At 39.3% G+C, this 22349-nt stretch overlaps 1 protein-coding gene across 2 annotated transcripts in view; it reads right to left on the bottom strand.

The window, feature by feature from the left end:
* The window catches only part of mcmbp (minichromosome maintenance complex binding protein), a 43081-nt gene that overhangs the window by 9477 nt on the left and 11255 nt on the right, over nt 1-22349 (bottom strand). Inside the window, exons 3-15 of one of the 2 annotated variants that reach the window (XM_068052892.1) lie at nt 20701-20841; nt 17452-17493; nt 16336-16455; nt 16091-16220; nt 15123-15268; nt 13545-13642; nt 12762-12940; nt 12516-12639; nt 9271-9388; nt 6909-7074; nt 5075-5208; nt 3918-4082; nt 3737-3825 (exon numbers count right to left, since the gene is read on the bottom strand). In XM_068052892.1, coding sequence (XP_067908993.1) covers nt 3737-3825; nt 3918-4082; nt 5075-5208; nt 6909-7074; nt 9271-9388; nt 12516-12639; nt 12762-12940; nt 13545-13642; nt 15123-15268; nt 16091-16220; nt 16336-16455; nt 17452-17493; nt 20701-20841 — 1652 coding nt within the window. The remainder of the gene's footprint in view (nt 1-3736; nt 3826-3917; nt 4083-5074; nt 5209-6908; nt 7075-9270; nt 9389-12515; nt 12640-12761; nt 12941-13544; nt 13643-15122; nt 15269-16090; nt 16221-16335; nt 16456-17451; nt 17494-20700; nt 20842-22349) is intronic. The other variant, XM_068052893.1, reaches the window with a different exon arrangement.

Here is a 22349-nt window from a genome sequence, read left to right as displayed (position 1 = left end):
CAGCCAAAGCCAGGACTCCTTGAATGACAAGGCAGATAGAGAATACGATGAAACAAAAAAAAAAGGATGTATGACACATGTCAGATGAACTCTTCAAGCGAGAACCAGGCCATATACAGTAAGGGATGTGAAGAAAATAAAGACTGACAAAGAGAGAATATAAGAATAGAATGGCAGTTAACATATAGGGGAACCCAAAAATTTTCTACTGGCATGTAAATAGTAAGCAGGAAGTAAGAGATGGGGTGGGGCCTATTAGGAACAAAAAGGGTTAGAGGTGCAAGGCAAGGCTAGAATACTTAAATGAGCATTTTGTATCAATGTTTACTAAGGAACAGGATGCAGACAAAATATTGGTAGAAGTGGAGATGGTCAAGGAATCAATGGATGGGGTGAAAACAGATAGGAAGGATGTACTGGAAAGGCTGGCTTAGAGTGGATAAGTTGTCTGGTCTGGACAGCTTGCATCCCAGGTTGCTTAAGGAAGTGGGAGTGGAGATAGCAGAAACGCTTGCCATAACCTTCCAATTTTTCCTGATACAGGGGAGGTGCCAGAGGAATGGAGAGTGGCAACTCTGACACCCTTATTCAAGAACGGGTGTAAGGACATTCCTAGTAACTACAGGCCGATCAGTTTAACATCAATGGTGAGTGGTGGGTAAGATTTTAGAAATAGGGGGAAAAAAAAAAATCAACAAGCACCTGGAGAGGTTTGAGTTAATTCAGGAGAGCCAGCAGAGATTTGTAAAAGGCTGATCGTGCATGACTAATTAAATTGATTTTTTTGATGGAATAACAGAGAAGATTGATGAAGGGAAAGCAATGGATGTTGTTTCTATGGATTTTAAGAAAGTGATTGACAAAGTACCACATAAAAGGTTGGTTAACAAAACTGAGGTCCATAGAGGAGGAGGGTCAGTGTCAGCTTGGATAAAAAAAAACTAGCTTAAGTACAGAAAACAAAGAGCTGTGGTAAATGGTTGTTTTTCAGACTGGAGGATGGTAGACAGTGGTGTTTCCCAAGGTTCAGTGCTAGGACCACTGCTTTTTTAAAATATATAAATGACTTGGATATTGGAATACAGAGTAAAATTTCAAAAATTTGCCAATGATACCAAACTTGGAGGTGTGCCAAACAATGAGGATGATACTAATTAACTGCAACAGGACATAGATAGGCTAGCAGAACGGGCAGACAAGCAGCAGATGAAATTTAAGAGAAGTGTGAGGAGATGCATTTTGGATGAAGGGATAGGGAAGGGCAATATAGACTAAATGGCACAGTTCTAAAGAGTGCACAGGGATAGAGGGACCTGGGGCTCAAGTACATAGACCTTTGAAAGTGGCAGGACATATTGAGAGAGTAGTTAGTAAAGCATACGGGATCTTGGGTGGCACAGTGGCGCAGTGGTTAGCACCGCAGCCTCAGAGCTCCAGCGACCTGGGTTCAGTTCTGGGTACTGCCTGTGCGGAGTTTGCAAGTTCTCCCTGTGACCGTGTGGGTTTCTGCCGGGTGCTCCGGTTTCCTCCCACAGCCAAAGACTTGCAGGTGGATAGGTAAATTGGCCATTGTAAATTGCCCCTAGTGTAGGTAGGTGGTAGGAGAATTCAGGGCAGGTGGGTATGTGGTAGGGAATATGGGATTAATGTAGGATTAGTATAAATGGGTGGTTGATGGTCAGCACAGACTCAGTGGGCTGAAGGGCCTGTTTCAGTGCTGTATCTCTCCATGACTCGATAAATAGAGATACTGAGTACAAAAGCAGGGAAGTTATGCTGAACCTTTATAAGGCTCTGATTAGGCTCCAACTACAGCATTACCTCCAACCTAGGGATAAGGGATTTGAGCTCCAATGTTAGGTTGGAGAAACTGGGGCAGTTCTCCTTGCAGCAAAGGAGATTGGGGGGAGATGTGACAGAGGTATACAAGATTATGAAAAGTTGAGATAAGGAAGACAAAGAAAGGCTGTTCCCATTAGCTGATGGTAGAAGGAGAAGGGTACACCGATTTAAGATTTTGGGCAAAAGATGTAGGGGAGATGTGAGGAAGAACCCTTTTTGTTTTAAAAAGAGTGAGCAGTAATGACCTGGAACTCATTGTATATGGGGATGGGGGAAGCAGGAATGATGAATGATTTCAAAAGGAAACTGGATGGGCACTTGAGGGAAATAAAGCAGGGCTAAGAGGATAGAGCAGTGGAATGGGACTATTTGGATTGCTCGAGTGTAGGCATGGACTTGATGGGGCGAATGGCCTCCTTCTGTGCTGTAATGACAATGTACTCATGCAAAGGAGAGCTCTCTGCATGCATACATAAATACATGCAAAGTGTTCTATTCGCCGAGTTCAGGATAAGACATCAATAACTCTCCCATCGTAAAGACTATTTTCACCTGCACACGAGTGCCCAATCTGCCTCTACCACAATTGCAATATAAGGAAAAGTTGGATAGTAAAAACAAAGGAAACTACAAAGCAGTGTAGGGTAGTGTGATTGGGATTGCTCCAGCAAAGAGTCAGCACAGATACTACTGGCTTCCTCCTGTACTGTTAAACCTCTGATTTTATGTGCCATTGTCACCCACAGACTCTGGGCTGAATTTTACAAGCCCTCCGGCGTTGGGGGGTTGGGGTGGGGGCCCGGAAATTTCTTACGGGAGAGGCCCTGCCGCACTTTACCGGTAGAAAATGGAGGAAACCTACTCCACTGGCTGAGGGGATGGTGGGAAGGGGTTGAAGGGCAAAGATCATAAAGTTTGAGGGGAAATGTTGGAACGGGCAAAAATGGTTTTTCGGGGTGGGGGTGGTGGGGCAGAGGGAAATAAATTTATTAGTTTATGTTTGGGGGGGGGGGTGGAAGAGGGGCTTTGATCTGTACTTTAATGTTTTTATATAAATTAAAAGGTAATGGGCACTTTAAAAATTTAAAATTGCCGGTAAGGGCTGGCAGCCCTTTAAAAAGGGCGCTGGCGCCTGATGCCGTTGCTGGGGGCGGAGCAGCCGCCCCACTACGACATCGAGGGCAGCCGCTCTGCCTCCTCCACTTAAATGAGCCTCCTGCAAAATATCACGGGGGCTCAGCGATGGCAGATCCGTGTGGGCAGAATGCCGAGATCAGAGTGCTCTGGCACGATTTGCGCCGCGTTCATAAAATTCAGCCCTGTATTGTAATGGCCTCCTTGTTGGTCTCACATCCTCCACACTCCCTAAAAGCCAACGTGCCCAAAATCCTGTTGCATTATCCCATTCATCCGTCCCACTCCTCACTGACTGACCACCATCCCCCCACCCCCGTCAAATACCTTAAAGTTAGAATCTTTGGCCTCACCCTACCCTATCTCTGCAACTTCCTCCAGCCTCATATCCTCCCCAGTGCTACAAGTGCTTTATAGAAAGATAATAAAAAGAAACAGATAATGAGCCTCTTTGAAACAATGACCAAAAGCTAGGCTGAAAAGATGGGATTGAAGTTTTTTTTTTTAAAAAAGGAGAGCGTGAGTAAAGAGAGACTGTGTTTCGGACAGTAAGGTCCACAGTACAACTGGCCCTTTACTCATGCTCTCAATATGAGTTCATTCAAAATTTGAAAGTTAGTGAAAAGGTGAATTGAAACATTACAAACGAGAAAACAGGAATTATTAACTGTTTAGCGTGTTTGTTGTGTAGGGGTTCTAATAATCCAAAAAGAAAATGCAAGCAACGAGCCATTTCATATTTCATCCACACACAAGTTACCTTGCTACAACAAGCAGCTGATGGAGATCTTCTGCAGTTATGCTCCGAGGATCACTCTTCCTCATCTCCACAAAATCTTCTTCCACTGCCTAGAATGTAGATAATGAAAAATTTAATCATGTTACCTACTATAGAACTTGAAATATAGCCTTCAACAGAAAAAAAACAAGGACTTTTATACCTTGGTCACTTCATCAGATATACTGTAGTCCATTAGTCTCAGTAAGCTCAGATATATGCGAAATTTCTTTAGCATGGAAGGCACTACAGCTGTCTGTAAATTAACCATGTACTCCTCTATGTTGACAGGAATCATCTGAGGCTGTAGGTGGACTTGGCAGTCAGACTATAGATGAGAGAAACACTTTATTTAAGTAAATTCCAAAAGACAGCAGCAGAGGGGATATCGAGAGAGAGTAACAAAACATTTTGTAAGACCTGCCTGACAATAATCTGAATTTTAATAATTTAACTGTATAATCTCGCAATGTAAATACAAATCAGTTATTTTCAAAGATGTTACATGACACTTGCAACTTTACCGCTTATGTTCTGCTGCCAGGCCCACTTGTTTAATTATGACGTCAATGATTCATTATATACTTTATTATTAAAATTGTGCTATGAAGCACAAACCGAATTACATCTAAAGAAAAAATGTAAACTACAGCATGATGAAGTAAAGCACAAAGGACTTATAAATGTTACTTAAAAAAAAAGTCTGACTGCTCAATGGATAGAATTATTGGGCTGAATTTTATTAGCGCGCCGTGAAGTTGGCTGCCTTCCAACATGGAAGCACAGCCGCAGAGCCCCCGGGGGCTCATTTAAATGGAGGGGGCAGAATGACCACCCCCGATGACGTAAAGGGGGCGGCCGCGGGCCCCAGGCAACAGCGTCCGGTGCCACTGCGCAGGTGCCAGTGCCATTTTAAAGGGCTTTTTTTCCCCAAGGTGAGACTTACAGAGCACTTTTATTCCACCAGTGCGGACACCAACATTTGCAAATTTTCTCATGAAAAGAGAACCACTTACAATTAAAGACATTCCCAGCAGTTTGAAAAAGAAAAGTTCAATATTTTATGTTATAAAGCGATATATTGATACTTAATGTTGTTTCAAAAATTCAGAAGTGCAAAAGACTTTCTTCTACAATTCAAAACATTCTTATTTTACAACTACCAGATTGTCCTGTCATTAGGGTTTTCACTGGAGAGAAAATCACTTCAGTGCATTATAACTGTATTGCACACAACTTATTTAGAACAAAAATCAATAAGACTTGAAGCATGAAACGCATGGAGTAGTACAAATAGATAAATTCACACAGTACACGTACCGGTAAGAGAGATCGTCCTTCAGAAGTGATGAGTACATTAATATTGCAAGGGAATTCCATCTGGTGATAGCTGAAGTCATAGTCCACCTTCTGCCAGGCAATCAGATTACCAAGCGCTGTCACATTTCGCACACCTGTGAAAGATTGGGCATTAACAGTGATCGCGAATGACACTGTTTTTATGGCAGGTCAGTTACTACTGCTTCTAGTTCAGAAATCTAGAAAATAAAAATACCAATAGGAACCAAACGATTTGTGTTTAATGCACAGAACAGCACACAGAATCTTAAAATGGTGCAACAAAGAAACAGATATGCAAGTGACCATAAAAAGAACGAGAAGTACCAAGTTATGGTATGCAATTCCAACTGGGGCATTTTTTTTTTTACAGCAGGCGTTTCTCACAAGTGATATAAACACAATAATAATGTTGCATAAAGTGAGCCAAGTATGCTGCCCTGAAGAAACTTTCACATCTCCTCTCATTTAAAATCTAAAACTAGATTACCTACTTACAGCATGATCTTCAATGCTCTTTGAACATAGTTTATCTACAACATACATTAGGTTGGATCCAAATTTTCCTTTTATTTTTGAGGCCCAAGCAGGTAGAAGAGAGAATCCACAAGAAAGTTATCTCCAACATCATATTCACTATTTCCTTACAAACACTAAATCATTCAAAACAAAAAGAAAAAAATACTACTTGTGCTGGAAATCTGAAATAAAAACAGTAAGCGCTGGAAACACTTAGTGGATCAGGCAGCCTGTGTGGAGAGAGGAAGGTGGGGTTTAATACCCTTTGTCAGATCCTTCCACTTTCTGCTGCCCAAGCTCCTAAGAGTTTCCAGCATTTTTTATTTATCTGCTTCAATATGTTTGGGGACATAGAGACAGAGTTTCCACTTTGCGCACAATCGGCAATCCAGGTGAAAATTGCACTAGCTTTCCAGAATTAAGTTATGGTTCAAGTTGCTGCTCAACCTCATTTACGAATCACAAATGTAAAATCTTCCATGAACCAGCGCAATCGAGCAGCGTTTTCGAACTTTAATTTTTTTCCCGTTCAATTAAAAAAATATTCTGATAGATTTAAGAGTGGTAACTTGGTGCAGTTTTATTAATACAGCCGAAAATGGATTTGTCACAGAAAATATGCATTTTTAGTAAGTGTTTAGTCCACCACCTGTGACTAACCCAATCTTAAATAAATTAAAATGACTTAAAACAAATTTACACCAACATTTACTAGTTTAATTGGTGTACACTAGTCAGTTTATTAGCAAATTCAATATTTAATATTTAAACACTTTAAAAAGGTGCTTATTAGTGTTCTTACGCCCAACAAAAACACAGCTTAATTTCTAGAGCCTCTCTGAAGGGCCTTGAACAGGAACAATTCGCATACACTCACTATAGTGATTAATATGGTCTGTGGGTGCAGCCAGTTCTGTGGACAGGGCTGGCTTCTAGCACAATGTTTTTGTCAAATCAGCACAAAAAAATTGCGGAAATGTTATTTGCGCTGATCACAAGTTGAGCTTGAAATTTCTCGCTCTTTTGTGCTGCGTTGGCCAATTTCGGGAAAATTGTGCTGACTCTATACTCTTGTTTTGTCTTGTCTCGTGATTTTATCTCAGAATCTCCTCATCCCTCTCCTCCCGAGTGCTCCCTATACTGGCTCCCAGATTAGAGGGTAGACAAGCTAATGATTTGTTCATCAGGGTTAATGTCAGTATTTGAAACAAGACCAGCTACTGAAGTTGGAACAAAACTATCTCAGAAAGCATGCTGGCAGCAAAACTTGCTTTAGTCTGTAAAATTCAGTTCTGACCTGCAGCATCCAGCTGCCCTTGTTCCAATAAGGTTTCATCTAACATGAGTGAAGTGTTACTGGCCAGCTGCAGTACTCCAGTAACAAGGCGATTTGCAGTGTAGTCTTTGTGAGGGATGAATCGTAGAGTATTCATGTTGTGAAGAGTCATGGGTAGACAATATGACTATTAAGCACAAAAATAAAATCAATTAAGAATGTGAACAAAAGCTCCTGTTTAGGAGACTGAACAGCAAATAATGACCATTAAGAAAAACAAAGCAACTTGCTAAACACCGATAACAATTTTTGAATTGTTCTAACAGCTTTAGTTTTGAGGACAAACTACAATAAAAGATTGACCATACACGTATGAACTTCAAGAAATAACATATGTGCTACTACTCTGTTATGCACCACTCCCTTTTGACTGTGACTTACAAACATCTAAAACAACTAATCTTGTGGTTATGCTGAGATTATGCCAAAGTTCTGCAGTCATCAAGACCCATTAACGAGGTATTCATAGGACACTAGCCAGGATGTTACAGTTAGGGGCGAAGCGACCGTGCTCCCCGCTGGCCTCGAAGAAAGCTGCCCGCAAAGGTCTAGCGATCTCTGTGGCGTGGATTTCCCCTTTCCTGATATTAGTTTGAATCTGGTGCCAAGTCAAGGGGATTTCCAGGGGTCCAGCAACAATGATATCAAGCAGGGTAAGCAGCCAATCAAATTGAAGTATTCTCAGAAAGCAAACCAGGAAGTTAAATGCATTGATTATCCTTGACTTTAAATTTTACAGACAGCAAAATAAAGAACTCGGACATATACATGAGATTAAGGTAGAAACTGAAACATCAAACTTCTAAAACAAAGTATTTTAAAAATGTGGAATTTTATCATAATGGAGAAATTTGGCATTCCACAACTATAAAATTAGGTTTTTAGCAGTAATTATGAAGTTAGTACACGGTTAAAAACCCAGTTACACCGCATTCAACAAGATGTCACCTTTGCAAGAGTTTTTACAGCGAGACTAATAGCGTAAAAGGGCAAGTTCTCACAGTTCAGTGATTTCCAATGGATTGCAGTCTGCAGGAACTTCAACAGCCCGACCAATGGAGAAGTGTACAATCTCTGACAGCAACTTCTGGATTTCCATGTTTAACTACGCATGTGTGGACTCAAAAGTTGCTGACAGTTTCAGAGGAGTAATGACTGAACGCTGACAGTTTTGCCATCATTACCACCACAAAATCCTGCCCATCATTTCTCCCTCCTTTATCATACTGAACAACTTGATTGCAACTAGTTTCTGCTGGAACAGGTTAAGCATTCATAGAGCATTTGGTCCCTAAAGTTACTTTCTCATTTAAAACGTAACAAACAAAAGTTGGAACAGAATTTTTAGATGTTGCAAAAACTATACTGCAGAGAGAAAACCTATTCCCTCCAGTATGTAGGCCGATAACCAGAGGTCACAGAATTTAAATAGATGGCAAAGCGATCTAGAGAGGAGATGAGGATTTTTTCCACTCAGTTGTTAGAATCTGGAATGCTGTACCCGAAAAGTGGTGGAAGCTGACTCCATAAATAACTTTAAAAAGGCAGTTGGACAGGTATTTGAGGAAGAACAGCTTACAGGGCTACGGACACAAAGCAGGGATGTGGGACTCTCTCAAAGAGTCTGTTCAGGTACAATAGGGTGCAAGGCGTCCTTCTGTGCTGAAAGTTTCTATGATTCTATGATGAATAATGTGTTATTTTCCCTTCCTTTATTTTAAGAGACTAAATGAACAGATTACAGTCTGGAACAGGAATACTGGCAAACATGTAATATCAGTATTGCTGAAAATAGAGACATGTTGAAGCTTTTAGTCTTGCACTCATCAGGACAATCCATAAGAATACCAATGTACAGGAAAACAACTTTATATTGTATGGGTTGGCAAGGGAGCTCTGATTGGTAGAGGCATTGCCATGGAGAATGCACCAGTTTATGGTGACTGACAGTTAACTGCCAAGCTTTGTTTGAAATTTAAACCAGGCAGCTTGACTGTGACTGGTCAAGGCACTGATTGGCAACAAATGCTGGCCTTGCCAGTGTTGCATTCAGCCCCTGAAAAAGGATTTTTAAAAAATCCAGGATGCCACAAAAGCACTGATATCCCCTCAGAATCATTTCCCTATCTGTGAGGTCTGCCCAACATGCACAGACCATTACAATTATCAGTGCTAGCAGCAGGAAGACATATCTTTGACTATGGTGAAATCCTACATGGTCCACACAACCATGGTAACTTGAACTGCTATTTTTCAAAAAAATCACAGCAATCACCAGGATCGAATGATCATATCCCCAAGTTCCCATGATTTAGCCACTTACCGATGGAACCAGCTGCTGAATGGTCTTAAATAGGTACTTTGTATAATTGTTATTCCTTGGGCAGCCACTCAGATTTACTGTGAATTTACCCAGTGGAAGAATGTCACGTCGGGAATATCTGCAACATCAAAACAGGTTAATAAGTACTGAACCACCTGCCTCATTTTGTACAATGAAAAGCTTAGAGCAGAAAAAAATTGTCTTTTCTGAAAGCAATTATAAATCTTAATTACACAAACACAATCTATAATATATTAATAAAGTCTTATGTCTGCATATACTTTTTGTTGAATTTTTAGACTCCCAATTGTCACCTTTCCCCACATTATAATTTCTTGTGTCCATTTAATATGGAATCTTCCTATGCAAGTCATGCTGTAATTACACAATCAAGCACTGGGTAGTTTGTGAACCAAATTTCTTGGCCCGCAGTTGCCATGCTCTATGTAAGTAGTTTAAAATACAAAATTAAAAGTTCTTTCAGTTTTCAAGCTTCTTTTCCCAAGACACTTCAGCTCCATTTTGTGTAAAATAAAAATCAGATGCCCCACTCGGCCATGTTCTGCAAGCCATTGCACTTTTTTTTTTAGATAAAAACAAGAAATGCTGGAAATACTCAGCAGGTCTGGCAGCATCTGTGGAGAGAAAAGCAGAGTTAATGCTTCAGGTCAGTGACAATCTTCAGAACTGGCAAATATTAGAAATGTAAAAGGTTTTAAGCAAGTAAGGTGGGAGGTAGGGCAAAAGATAACAAAAGAGATGTTGATAGGACAAGGCCACAGAATAACTGACAGGAGGTCATGGTACAAAGGCAAACAGTATGTTAACGGTGTGCTGAAAGAAAAAGCGTTTGTACAGAGAGGGTGTGAATGGACTGTAAAGCACTCCAAGCACAAACATTAAAAATTTAAAAAAAAATAGAAAGAGTGGGTGGCACAGCGGTTAGCACCGCAGCCTCATAGCTCCAGCAACCTGGGTTCAGTTCTGGGTACTGCCTGTGCAGAGTTTACAAGTTCTCTCTGTGACTGCATGGGTTTCCACCGGGTGCTCCGGTTTCCTCCCACAGCCAAAGACTTGCAGGTTGATAGGTAAATTGGCCATTGTAAATTGCCCCTAGTGTAGGTAGGTGGAAGGAGAATGGTGGGGATGTGGTAGGGAATATGGGATTAATGTAGGCTTAGTATAAATGGGTGGTTGTTGGTCGGCACAGACTTGGTGGGCCGAAGGGCCTGTTTCAGAGCTGTATCTCTAAATAAAAAAAAATAAAAGTGGGTAGGCACAGTAGAAACAAACTAATCAAACTAAAAAAAAACTAAATTAAAATAACAAAATAAAATAAAAAGTAAACATAAAAAGGGGGGCCCCCCCCATCATGCTCTGAAATGATTGAATTCAATGTTCAGTCCGGCAGGCTGTAGCGTGCCTAATCGGTAAATGAGATGCTGTTCCTCGAGCTGGCGTTGATGTTCATTGGAACACTGCAGCAATCCCAGGACAGAGATGTGAGCATGAGAGCAGGGCGCGGGTTTTGAAATGGCCAGCAACTGGAAGCTCAGGGTCATGCTCCGAGCTTCCGGTTGCTGGCCATTTCAACACCGCAACCCCCCCTGGCCCCCCCACCGCTCTCATCTCTGGCCTGGGATTGCTGCAGCGTTCCAGTGAACATCAACACAAGCTCGAGGAACAGCATCTCATTTACCGATTTGGCACGCTACAGCCTGCCAGACTGAACACGGAATTCAATAATTTCAGAGCATGACGGGCCCCCCTTTTTATGTTTAAAAAAAAATTAAAAAGAACTAAAGTTTTTTTTACTTTGGTTAGTTTGTTTCTACTGTGCCTACCCACTGTTTCTGTTTTTTTACAATTTTTTTTTAAATGTTTGTGCTTGGAGTGCTTTGTGCTTTACAGTCCATGCACACCCTCTCTGTACTAACACTTTCAGCACACCATTAACATACCGTTTGCCTTTGTTCCATGACCTTCTGGACAGTTATTCTGTGTGACCTTGTCCTATCAACACCTTGCCTTTTGTTATCTCTTGCCCCACGCCCTGTTTTACATGCTTGAAACCTTTCACATTTCTAATATTTGTCAGTTCTGAAGAAAAGTCACTGACCTGAAATTTTAACTCCGCTTTTCTCTCCACAGATGCTGCCAGACCTGCTGAGTATTTCCAGCATTTCGTTTTTATTTCAGATTTCCAGCATCCAGTATTTTGCTTTTATTTTAGCACTTTTTTTTGTCCAGCAAATCTAGCAAAAATAGATGTCTGATTTTGCTCAGATTCACAACACAACATCCTTCCAATTTCTGCTTTTTATTTCTTCTTGGCAGCTATTGACCAAGACAACAAACAACAGTGAAAGCAAAATAATGTTTTATCACCATCTTCGGAGTTTTGTCCATCTGAACCAAAGCAGGAAATACAAAACATTTCACTTTACAGTTGTTTAAACTGTGCATATTGACTTCCTGCCAAATAGATCTTAAAAAAGGACCCGAGGAAGAGGTTCTTTATTCGAGTAGTATAGGTAGCAGTTCTAATCATCAACACACTACAAATACCCAACATTGCAAGTCCCACAGGCAAACTAGAAAAAAGTGGACTGCACAAGAAATAGGTAACACTATCTTAGAAGTTGGTTGTCCTCAATTTGATTCAACCAGAAATACATTAAAAAGTCTAAATTAGTTGGAAAACTATGAAACAAAGCTGAAGAACATCAGAAGCACCCCCCACTAACCAAAAGTACCTCAATTAGAGGAAACATCATCCTGTAATGAAAAATATATCATGCTGTAAGGAAAAGACTCCTTCATAACACAGAAGATTGTGGTTCAAAACACTTGAAAGATAAGATTAGGTTTAACCAGAACTGACCTGCTTTGCCTTTGACCTGGGAGTGGGAAATGGCACTGTTACTACCTTTAACCTCTTCATTAACAATTCAATCATACCCTTTCTATGAATACTAGAGGTTGCATGAGTTACATTAAGGAAGGAAGAACATTTTAATTTAGAAAGACTGATTGCAAAATTACATTTCCTTTGCTTGAAATAACCGTTACACTATTCAAAAAGCTTACAATTTCACCAAAATTTAAAACTGCACCCATACTTTTTATAGAATAAGTGGGTCAGTTGTAGGGTCTTGTTTATTATAAACATCGAACATTTGCTATACTCCAGTTTGGATTATGCATGTGTCAAAAGATATGATGCAAAACAAATATATAATTACACAGTGGATATGAAGTGTAGTAGGACATATTCAGCAGCCAGACTGTCCCCCAGTAACGCATGTGTCAGGAACCCAAGCAACTCTGCTCTGACTGTTGACAATTCAGGCATGATGTTTGTGATAACTGTAATAAATCATCAGAAAAAAATATTGAATAATAACATTAATTTTAACTAAATAAATATTTATACGCATGCAACACGAATATATAAAAATAAACACAGTTATATGGAAAGCTGGACTCACAGTCCTTGTTTTCTTTATCTTTCAGGATGATGGGAAGGAAAGGATTAACATGCTGCAGTTTGCGAGTCACGATGGCATGAAGCCTTGGAACCAATGAAGGTGGAGGACTGTGAACACGTTGTTCTTCCATAGTGTCCATACACTCAGTTGGATCCAGGACTGATGAACCATCCTTTACACTATATCCATAGGAAAAGGAAAAAAAAATCATGGTAGCTATCACTTCAGTGAAACAAAGCTGCAAACTTCAGATTGGTCTTTAATATGCAAGACGTTAGACACATGATGTAAAAAAGGAGCTCTTTATTTCTTCCATTTCACTGCACTGAATTATTCCATGAGAAAATCTAAATTGAGAATGCAATGAGAAACTCAAGTTTTTAATGCAAACAGGCACCAAAGAACTGGGACTGTCATTTCACAGCAAAACACACAATGTGCATCAAAAACAAAGTGCTGGAAATACTCTGAGCCTGGCAGCATTTATTTTATACAAGGTTAAACACATGGTAATTAAGTCCATCCCTCTGCATAGCAACTGACAAAATGGTACTAACTGCTCAGTTAAAATATGGACAACATAGTATATTTAAATGAATATGAAAAGAAAAAGACTGACCCTTGAGCTTCTAAAAAACAAGAAACCCCTTTAATTTCTGTTGTATGACTGAATGCTACATGCTAAAAAAGTATGAGAGAATTTTAAAAGTGCAGAGCTCACTGAACAATCCTTACATTAGGGCTGATGAGCACAGTATTTGTATTAGCGACTTAATGCCTTACCTCTCATCATTTATTACACCAAGTGCTGGATCCACTGATAAAATCCCATAAACTTCCAGCATATCATTCACTTTGAAACTATCCCAGTCCTCATAGACCTGCCAAATAGGAAAATAAAACATTAATGGACAAACATTATGAGCCAAATAATGCATGATGAAGCAAGGATCCAGTATCAACATGGGCTTTTAATTAAAATATACTGCTACAAGGTTGCCTAACAACCCAAGAGGGGAAAAAATTGAATAATGGCAACACAAGCTCTATTATTTTGGGAAACTATTTAAATATTTTGAATATTGCGTCTAATTTTCTGTCCACACTTTAGGAAGGACGTCGAGGATTTAGAGACGGTGCAGAGATTTCCTATAATGGTACTAGGAGTGCAGGACTTCAATTACATGGAGAGACTAGAGAAGCTGGGGTTGTTCTCCCTAAAGTAGAGAAGGCAAAAGGGAAATTTAATAGAGGGGTTCATATTCATAAAGGCTTTTGATAGAAGATACATGGAGAAACTGTTTCCACAGAAGGAGCATCAGTAACCAGAAGACACAGATTTAACATAATTGCCAAGAGAACCAGAGATAACATAAGGAGAATTTTTTTTTAAAAAACGTAGTAAGTAGTTATGATCCGAAATGCAGAAGCAGATTCAATCATAATTTTCGAAAGGGTATTGGGAAAATACTTGAAAGGGAAAAATTTGCAGGGCTTTGAGGAAAGAGCAGTGAAATGAGACAAACTGGATAGCCCTTTCCAAGAGTTGACACAGGGACGATGGGCTGAATGGCCGCCTTCTATATTGTTCCATTCTATGTATTTGTTCATGTAATGCTGCACCTAATACAATGTCCTTGTTTAACTGATAGTGGCAATCACAGCATTGATGCAAAGGGAAAACTAGTTAGCTGCTTCTGCCCCCTCTAATGGAGGAAAGGACTTCGTAGATTAGTTCACAGCAAGTGTATTTTGACTTATTAAAAATCACTGAACTCATCAAAATTCTGCATTTGGTTCCTTCAAATACATTTGGTCGGATACTGGGAGCTAAAGATCTGTGATAGTTTGGTGGCTATTCTTAGGGCGACTTTAGTGAGTTCCAAAGGTATAGCATTAACAAGCTGATCAGCATCCTGAGACACAAAAGGGGGCACTACCTGCTTCCATATTATTTATTTACAAAGCATACCTATAGTATCCAAAAGAAACACATTAGATTGTCTTCTTCAAGAAGGATTTGAACAGCAACTTTTTGAATTAAAAAAAATCAAAGAACTCAAGAGTTTAATAAAAATGTAATCAAGACACAAAACTGAGATTTTGAAAATTACAATGTACACAGCAGGCAATTCAATAATGGCAACATTTTATGAAAATGTCCAACTTACTCCAGGATGTGTATTTTTGCCTTATAACCAGACCTATGACTGCTAAAAAACTAACACTGAAAATTTTTTACATAGCATCTCTAACAGTTGAAAAAATATTACTTCATAGAAATTTGTCACCATACTTATTGGTGTTACTGAAGAAGTACACATGCATTACGCATTTCATCCTCCATAAACACATTATTACCTTTACAAGGCATGCGGGCCCTTTCTCTCCTGGCAATGGGAAATTGAGATCAATTGATGTGCAATTCGGCAAAGTCTGGTGTCGACCTGGCGCTTCCTTTTCAAGGCGCTTAGCATCTCCACATGCTTGTGATCCACTGCAGCCAGCTGATACACAAGTTAAAAGGACAGTATTAACCCCTTCCATTTGGTTGGCTTCTAAAACTAATTAGAAACAATGAAGTTTCTAATTGATCAAAATAATAATCAGTAGTGAACAGGAAGTAAAGAGGTACACAACATGGTATGACATGTTACAGATTCATAGAGACTATAGTTGCCTCAAGTCACAGTCAGACCAATTGCAATTATAACAGAAACAGAGTTTGGATTCTGTACTTATACTAGGGAGCGAGATAAGTTGGACTGTCATTTCCACCATTGAAATATGTTGAGAAAAATGCCCTGAATTTCATGAAAAGTAGTGAAGTAAAAAATACTTTTTAACTATACTGTAATGTAATGTAATGTAGCAATCTGGTTAACACATCTCATCTTTCACAACAGAAAAACACCCCTTTTAGATTGCTGCTTTGAGATACAACAGCAGTTTGGGGAAATCCCATCATGTGACTGGAGACAAGGGAGCTATCTCATTCATTAGCAGGCTATAAGAGAAACTGGCAAGAGTACTACAATAAATGCAAAATACTGCAAATGCTGAAAATCTGAAATAAAAACAGAAAGTGCTGGAAATACTCAGCAGGTCAGGCCGCATCTGTGGAGAGAGAAGCAGAGTTAACATTTCAGGTCAGTGACCTTTCATCAGAAGAGTACTACAATATTGCCTCTAGGTCTACCATGAATAATTTGTATTGTGGAATAAGAAGTGTTATGCTGCAGTATGAGGTTTTAACTCATTGAGTTTACTAAAAAGGGCTGCAGAAATGGCAATGAAGGAGTATAGGATTGCTGAATACATGCCCCTACCTGCACACTGCTCTTTTAGTTTGGGTGGATGCATTTCCATGTCTTCATCCTCCTCATAACTCCTCTTGTGCCGACTTGGAGTATAGGATGTAGAAGGGTTGCCACGTGCTTGGCTGGCACTGGCATAGGCGTATGAAGGCAATTTAAGGAAAATGGAACTACTTGATTAGATTGCTCAATTAAATTGCTTTCATTTATTCATTCAGATGAAAAGCCTCTTAGACTTAAGGTCACCAAAAGGATATTTCTTTGACCCACTCTGACTCTCCAGGTACCGGAATACAGTAAAATGTCTGCCTCTCCAGTGTGACACATTTGGCAGAGTTTAAGGCAACCTCTTGTTGCAGCTGAGGAGAAAATAAATTCTGTAACACATACCAACAAAACTCATTTAGCAAAACCCATCCCATTACACATGATGAAAGGTAACACACTGCAGTGATTTTAACTTAAAAAGAAGCTATATTCCCATAGATAGTATTGTTAGTGCTATCATCACTAATAACCAATTTCAGTCAAGGTGCCTGTTGGTGTGCTGTAATTGGCCTCAGCAGCCCTGGAATCGACAACCTGCTGGAAAATGCACATTTGGACAGTGAGCGAGATAAGGATCAACTGAGCTATGGCACCCTCAACAATTGAACAGGCTGCTTACACTCACCAGTGATGTTCACAACTGAAGGACAGGTCACTTGGGTGGCATGCTGGTGCCTGTGGAACCAAATCTCAGCAAAATATCTTCAGGAATTCAATGACAATGCCATAAATATGAAGGTCTTACACTAGGGTGCAACCTTCTTTTTCACAAGTGGGTGTGCTACCAATTGAGCCATCATGCTAAGTAGCTTACCAATGTGACAGATACTTAGTATGATTATGTATACTCAGCCATTTTCAACCAGGAGTTGAAAGGAGGTAGAAGGAACATATTTATAAAATGAAGGATACAGAACAACCAGTGAACAAGGATATTTTACAAGATAAGTCAGTGGCCATTTTACATAGTACCCTGTGGATAAAAAGGATTTTTGCCTTTCTTAAATAAAGGAATATTTGAAAATTCCCTTTGTCTTCAGTATTCAACCAATTTTACCTATTGTACTAGCTCCATCTACTGTTACAAAGTAAAAGTGCACCTAACCATCACATCAGAGTCCCTGTAAGTGTTACTGCTGATCAAACTTATGTTGGCTAGAACATTCTGTTTTTAAAGATAACAGCATCCTGTTCCAAGACTGCGTAACCTACCCATTAGCTGCATTTAAAAGTCAAAAACTTTAAATCTGTGGAATTTGGTACTTCACATACAAATGTCTTAATAAACAGGTAAAGTGCAGACTATACTGTGGGCAACTACTTACCCCACATTCAGCAACATCTTTGTATTTTCCAAAGCGTAGAACCTATCAAAATCAATTTGACCATTTAAAACATTTTTGCACTAGCTAAATATTTGTTAAAATTTAAAAACTAGCTATGAAAAATTAAGACATACAATATATAATTAACACAATATAGAGATGCACGTGCAAATACAGTCAGTCACTATAATAGTGATAAGAAATAGTGCAAAGTTCAATTACGAGAAGCAAAAAACATGCTTTCAGGCCAAGTGCAACTACAATCAAACAAAAACCTCCAGTATTGTGTAGGATACTGGTTTCTAGAGTGCTTCTTTGCCTATAATGCAAGTTGAATTTATTAGAAGGTACAAAAGATAGCGCAATACAAGTCCAGGAATGATGCAATCAGGAATTTCTATTTTAGATTAGTTCACAAAGTAGGTTTGTATTAAAGGTGACCCTTCAGCTCATTTGATCTCATCCTTCCAGAATATCACCTCTACAGTCTGGTCATCATAGAGCATCCAGTTGTTTTTTGAAAGAGACTCAACCAGCCTTCCTGGCAATCCATTCCAGCTGGTCAACACCCTCTGAATAAACAATGCTTTCTGATGTCTGCCTTAAATGTAATCTTCACTACCCTAAAGCCACACCCTCTTGTCCTGGTATTCCAGCACATTAGAGGGCAGTGTTTCAGGTTTACTACTTTTATTCCAGATGCTATTAAATATCTTCACAAGATCTAATTTAAGGTGTCTGAGACTGAAGAACAATTTTACTGCTAACAAAAATGTTCCGTACTTTACAACCCCATAACCTCTCAGAGAGAGAGAGAGATAAATGCCAAATAATTGAAGACATACATTGGTGAGCAAAGATGCCAAGCACTGCAAATTCTGACCTAATGAAACTAAATGCAAGATTTATACATGGAGATTACACTTGCTAATGATTACCTAGGGAGGCAGGGATGGGGGAAGGGTTGCAATGAGAACAGACTAGCTGAGGAGAGCCACTGATGCAAACTGACATAGCTAGCAGGGGTATCAAAAGTCTGAATTCCTTTAAAAATGTTTTTAAAGAAACTGATCAAATTGAAGAAATTCAGACTTTTGATTGCTACTCTATCACAGTAAGCCTGCAAGGTGGGGTGAAACTGCATTGGTGGCAGCTATAGACATCCACCAGGTAAGCATGTTTTAACAGTATTATAGTTTATTACCAGTTCAGATGATCCCTGCTTGAATTGATATCTGCACTGATCTGCCATTTCAAATTGACATGTTCCAAGCACCCCAACAACCCTTAGCCCTCACATGCTACATAACTGACGTTTGGTGTTCAATAACTGTGAACGATTTGGTTTTATTTATTTTTTTTTAAAGCGTATGGTTGAAGATATTGATACCTGGGAAAGAACAAATAAAGCCTGTCAAAATAAAAATAGGAAATATGGTTTTTCCAACTTGAACTTGGAATTCATATTTATTAGTTCTGACAAACATCCTTGACCCCAATGTGAAGTGCTTATTCAAGATAGCACAAAACATCAAAGACCAAACATCTGCACCTCACAAATAAACCAAAAGATGCCCAGCTGCCCCCCACCTCGAATGAAAACTCTTTCAAATGAAAGAACAAATGAAGAAAAGCACTTGAAGCAGTCTATACTGTCTCATACCAAATAGCAAGTGGAGAATCTCATATGATCGGTGAAAATGCACTTAGAGCAGTGACTGAAAAGCATTGGAAGGAAAAGTTGCTGACCAGCTAAGTAGTATCCCACTATTTGACAACACAGCTAGCCACAGAACTGCCAATATGACAGGAGAGGTCGAAGAGCGGCTAGGCAAAGCAGAGAGGAAAAGCTCCTATAAATTACTGGCTGTGCCAATACAGCACAAATGATGGTTTTCATTCGATATATCAATTTATCTGAGATCAAAAAGCTTGGTTAATTTTTCTGTTCTGACCCAATGAGAACTACTGGTGAAGAGCTGTTCAAAATGTTAAGACTGGTACATGACAGATTAAAAACAAAAACATTTGAGTGTTGAGTCAAGATCTGAAAGGGTGGGGACTGGATGCAATGGTGGACTTGCTGCTCCAGTGAAAGCTGTTGCACTGCGCTGTCTATGGTGACACTGTTGTATACACAGGGAGGCACTTGCCACAAAAGCAATATCAAACAAGCTGTCAGATGTATTAACTTCTGCCGTCAGTGTTGTGAATAACATAAAAGCTCGACACTGATATCGTGCCTTTCCTCAGTGATCTGTGAAGAGGCCTAGACAACAGGGAGAAATGCAACCAAAAATGCACATATACATTTTTACAAAATATAGATACCACGGGTAAAGTTTTAGCCTAATATATATTTAGAGTTTGGTATTGAATAGGACATTGGGATTGAAGCTCAGCTTGGGAGTTGAGCAGAACAGAGATGTTCTCTGCACTTTGACCCATTCCCTGTGTGCAAAACTGTGTTTTCTCTGCATTTTTCAAAAACAAGAGATTTCTACAGATTACAAAAAGTAGAAACGTTGTATAAGGCTGCATTTATATTAATCTTTTACTCAAAGAAGTTGCTATTTATAGCCATGAAGAAAAGTCTGCATAGGCCAGTGTGGGGAATTCCCGCTCTGCTGACCTATACAAGGCAGAAAAAACAAACATACATCACCCGATTTACCTCAGATCACTGGTAGGCACAAGGTAAATGCAGTTAGGAAGCATACTTTCAAAAGCCTTGTATGGTTCAAATTAACAGTGCATCAATTTTTATTTAAAAAAAAACTTTTTTTGGTACACTCGTGCATTCATAATGCCGGATGGACACTGCAGTTAAGTTTAAGGAGCAAGGAAATTACAGAGTGGGTGAAAGCAGGCAAATGTTTTAAGGCTGTGGACTGGGACCTTAGAAGTATATCCAAGCACACTGGAAACTGAAAATTCAAACTATTTTCGAAATACATCAATTTTGTCAACATAATACTTTTCAATGTATTTGTAGCTTTAATTACAGGCAACACATGAAAAATATGCAACAACTCTTTCATTTCCAAGTTGGAAAAAAGCACAAAAGTGTACAAGCGGAAATAATAAAGCTTTTGTGAATTCCTAATAAGTGAAGTTTAAGCAAACTGGGTCGGCTGTCAATACACTTGAGAAACATAATGGAGACATGGCCTTCCTTGATGGCCATCACTGACTATTTTGCTTTTAAACAGGTTTTTAATGTGCCATTTCTACCCCAAAAATACTTACTCTAGATTTGGCAGTTGTCTCCACAGTCTCATAAATTCCCATATAAAACTCTGGATCAAACATATCCTGGACCATGCAGCGGAATTTCACCAAACTATTTGGCTTTAAGTAATGCAGTGGAACATCATTCAAGGAGGGCACCTATTATTAGGAGGGAAAAATTATATTCCAATCAAATCATTCATAGGGAAAGCCACGTTAGCCACCGAATGACCCCTCTCATTCCAACAACTTTCATCTATACCGTTAACATTTGTAATAAAATAGGTCGTAAGGCACTCCTCAATGGAAGATAGAAAATACACACTACAGCTGGAAGAAATGCAAGAATTTCTGGGCATACCTACTCTGCTGCACTGTACCAAAATCCAGCTTAAAGTTAATGTCAGCAAAGAGCTAACCATGCTGTTGGCTATGTAACACTAAACAAACAGTCAGGTTGTAAAGCAGTCATTGCAATTATAATGCAATTAATGTGAATGTGAAGTGGTGTGAGACTACCTTTGTTAAAATGATCTTACTCCAGTTGCCTGGCAACTGCTTTGTCATGGATGGTGTCGAGCTTCTCGAGTTGTTAGAGCTGCACTCATCCAGTCAATGGAGAATATTCCATAATACTCCTGACTTGTGCCTTGTAGATGCCGGGCAGGCTTTGGGGAGTCAGGTGGTGAGTTACTCGCTGCAGAATTCCTAGCCTCTGACCTGTTCTTGTAGTCACAGGATTTATATGGCTCATCCAGTTAGCTTTACGGTCAATGGTAACCCACTGAACTCTTTTCCCAAATGGAAAATGATGCTTGATCAATTGTTAAATGTAAAACCAAAATTGATAAATTTTTGTTAACCAGAAGCATTGAGAGATAGAGGGCTAAGGCAGGGACATGGAGCTAGGTTGTAGATCAGCCATGATCTCACTGAATGACAGTACAGGCTCAAGGGGCTAAATGGCCTACCCCTGTGCCTTTGTTCCTAAACAGCTTGCATCAAAAAGCTAAAACCACTTGGCCCTAATGCAAACTGTGCAGTCAAACTGTAAACAGAAATTAAAAGGCGACTTAAGAAAATCCTTTCAAAACACTTATCAAGGAATCTCAAATGGTGCCAAGTGAGCCAATGCTAGATGTAGAAGGCATTTATTCCCCTGGTCAATTAAAAACAATGGCCCTGATTTTGTGGTAAGAAGAAAGCTAAGGGCATCAGCATTCACCATTATTGAGTTAATCAGATAGCAACTTCTGGGGACCATGCAGTTAAACATGAAAATCAGAAAGTTGCTGTGCTCCTCCAGAAGCTGCACTGTGGTGGTATGATGCTGAAAAACACACTCAAATACATGGTATGGCATGACGTTGCGGTATTTATAATGATATGCATCCACTAAACTCATCAGAAAAAGGTTAAGGCTTGTCCATTCAAGTGTAAGTGAATTTTTACAGTGCGATAAATTTAAATTACTGCCAAGCAACCTCTCTGACGCTGAAATTTAATCTCATTCATTCACATTTTAATTATTGTTGGGAACTTTTTTAAAAAATTAGAAATATAAATAAGTTTTAAAAAAAACCTTTTTCTAATATTTCTTTCTTAATCCCATCTCTTTTTATTTTGCTTTCTGTACATGATTTTATATTGAATTAAATATTCTAAGT

Source organism: Heterodontus francisci, chromosome 20, assembly GCF_036365525.1.
Source record: "Heterodontus francisci isolate sHetFra1 chromosome 20, sHetFra1.hap1, whole genome shotgun sequence".
Taxonomy (NCBI): Eukaryota; Metazoa; Chordata; class Chondrichthyes; order Heterodontiformes; family Heterodontidae; genus Heterodontus; species Heterodontus francisci.
Note: the sequence above shows the minus strand (reverse complement) of the source record. Positions and strands in the feature narration are given on the sequence as shown.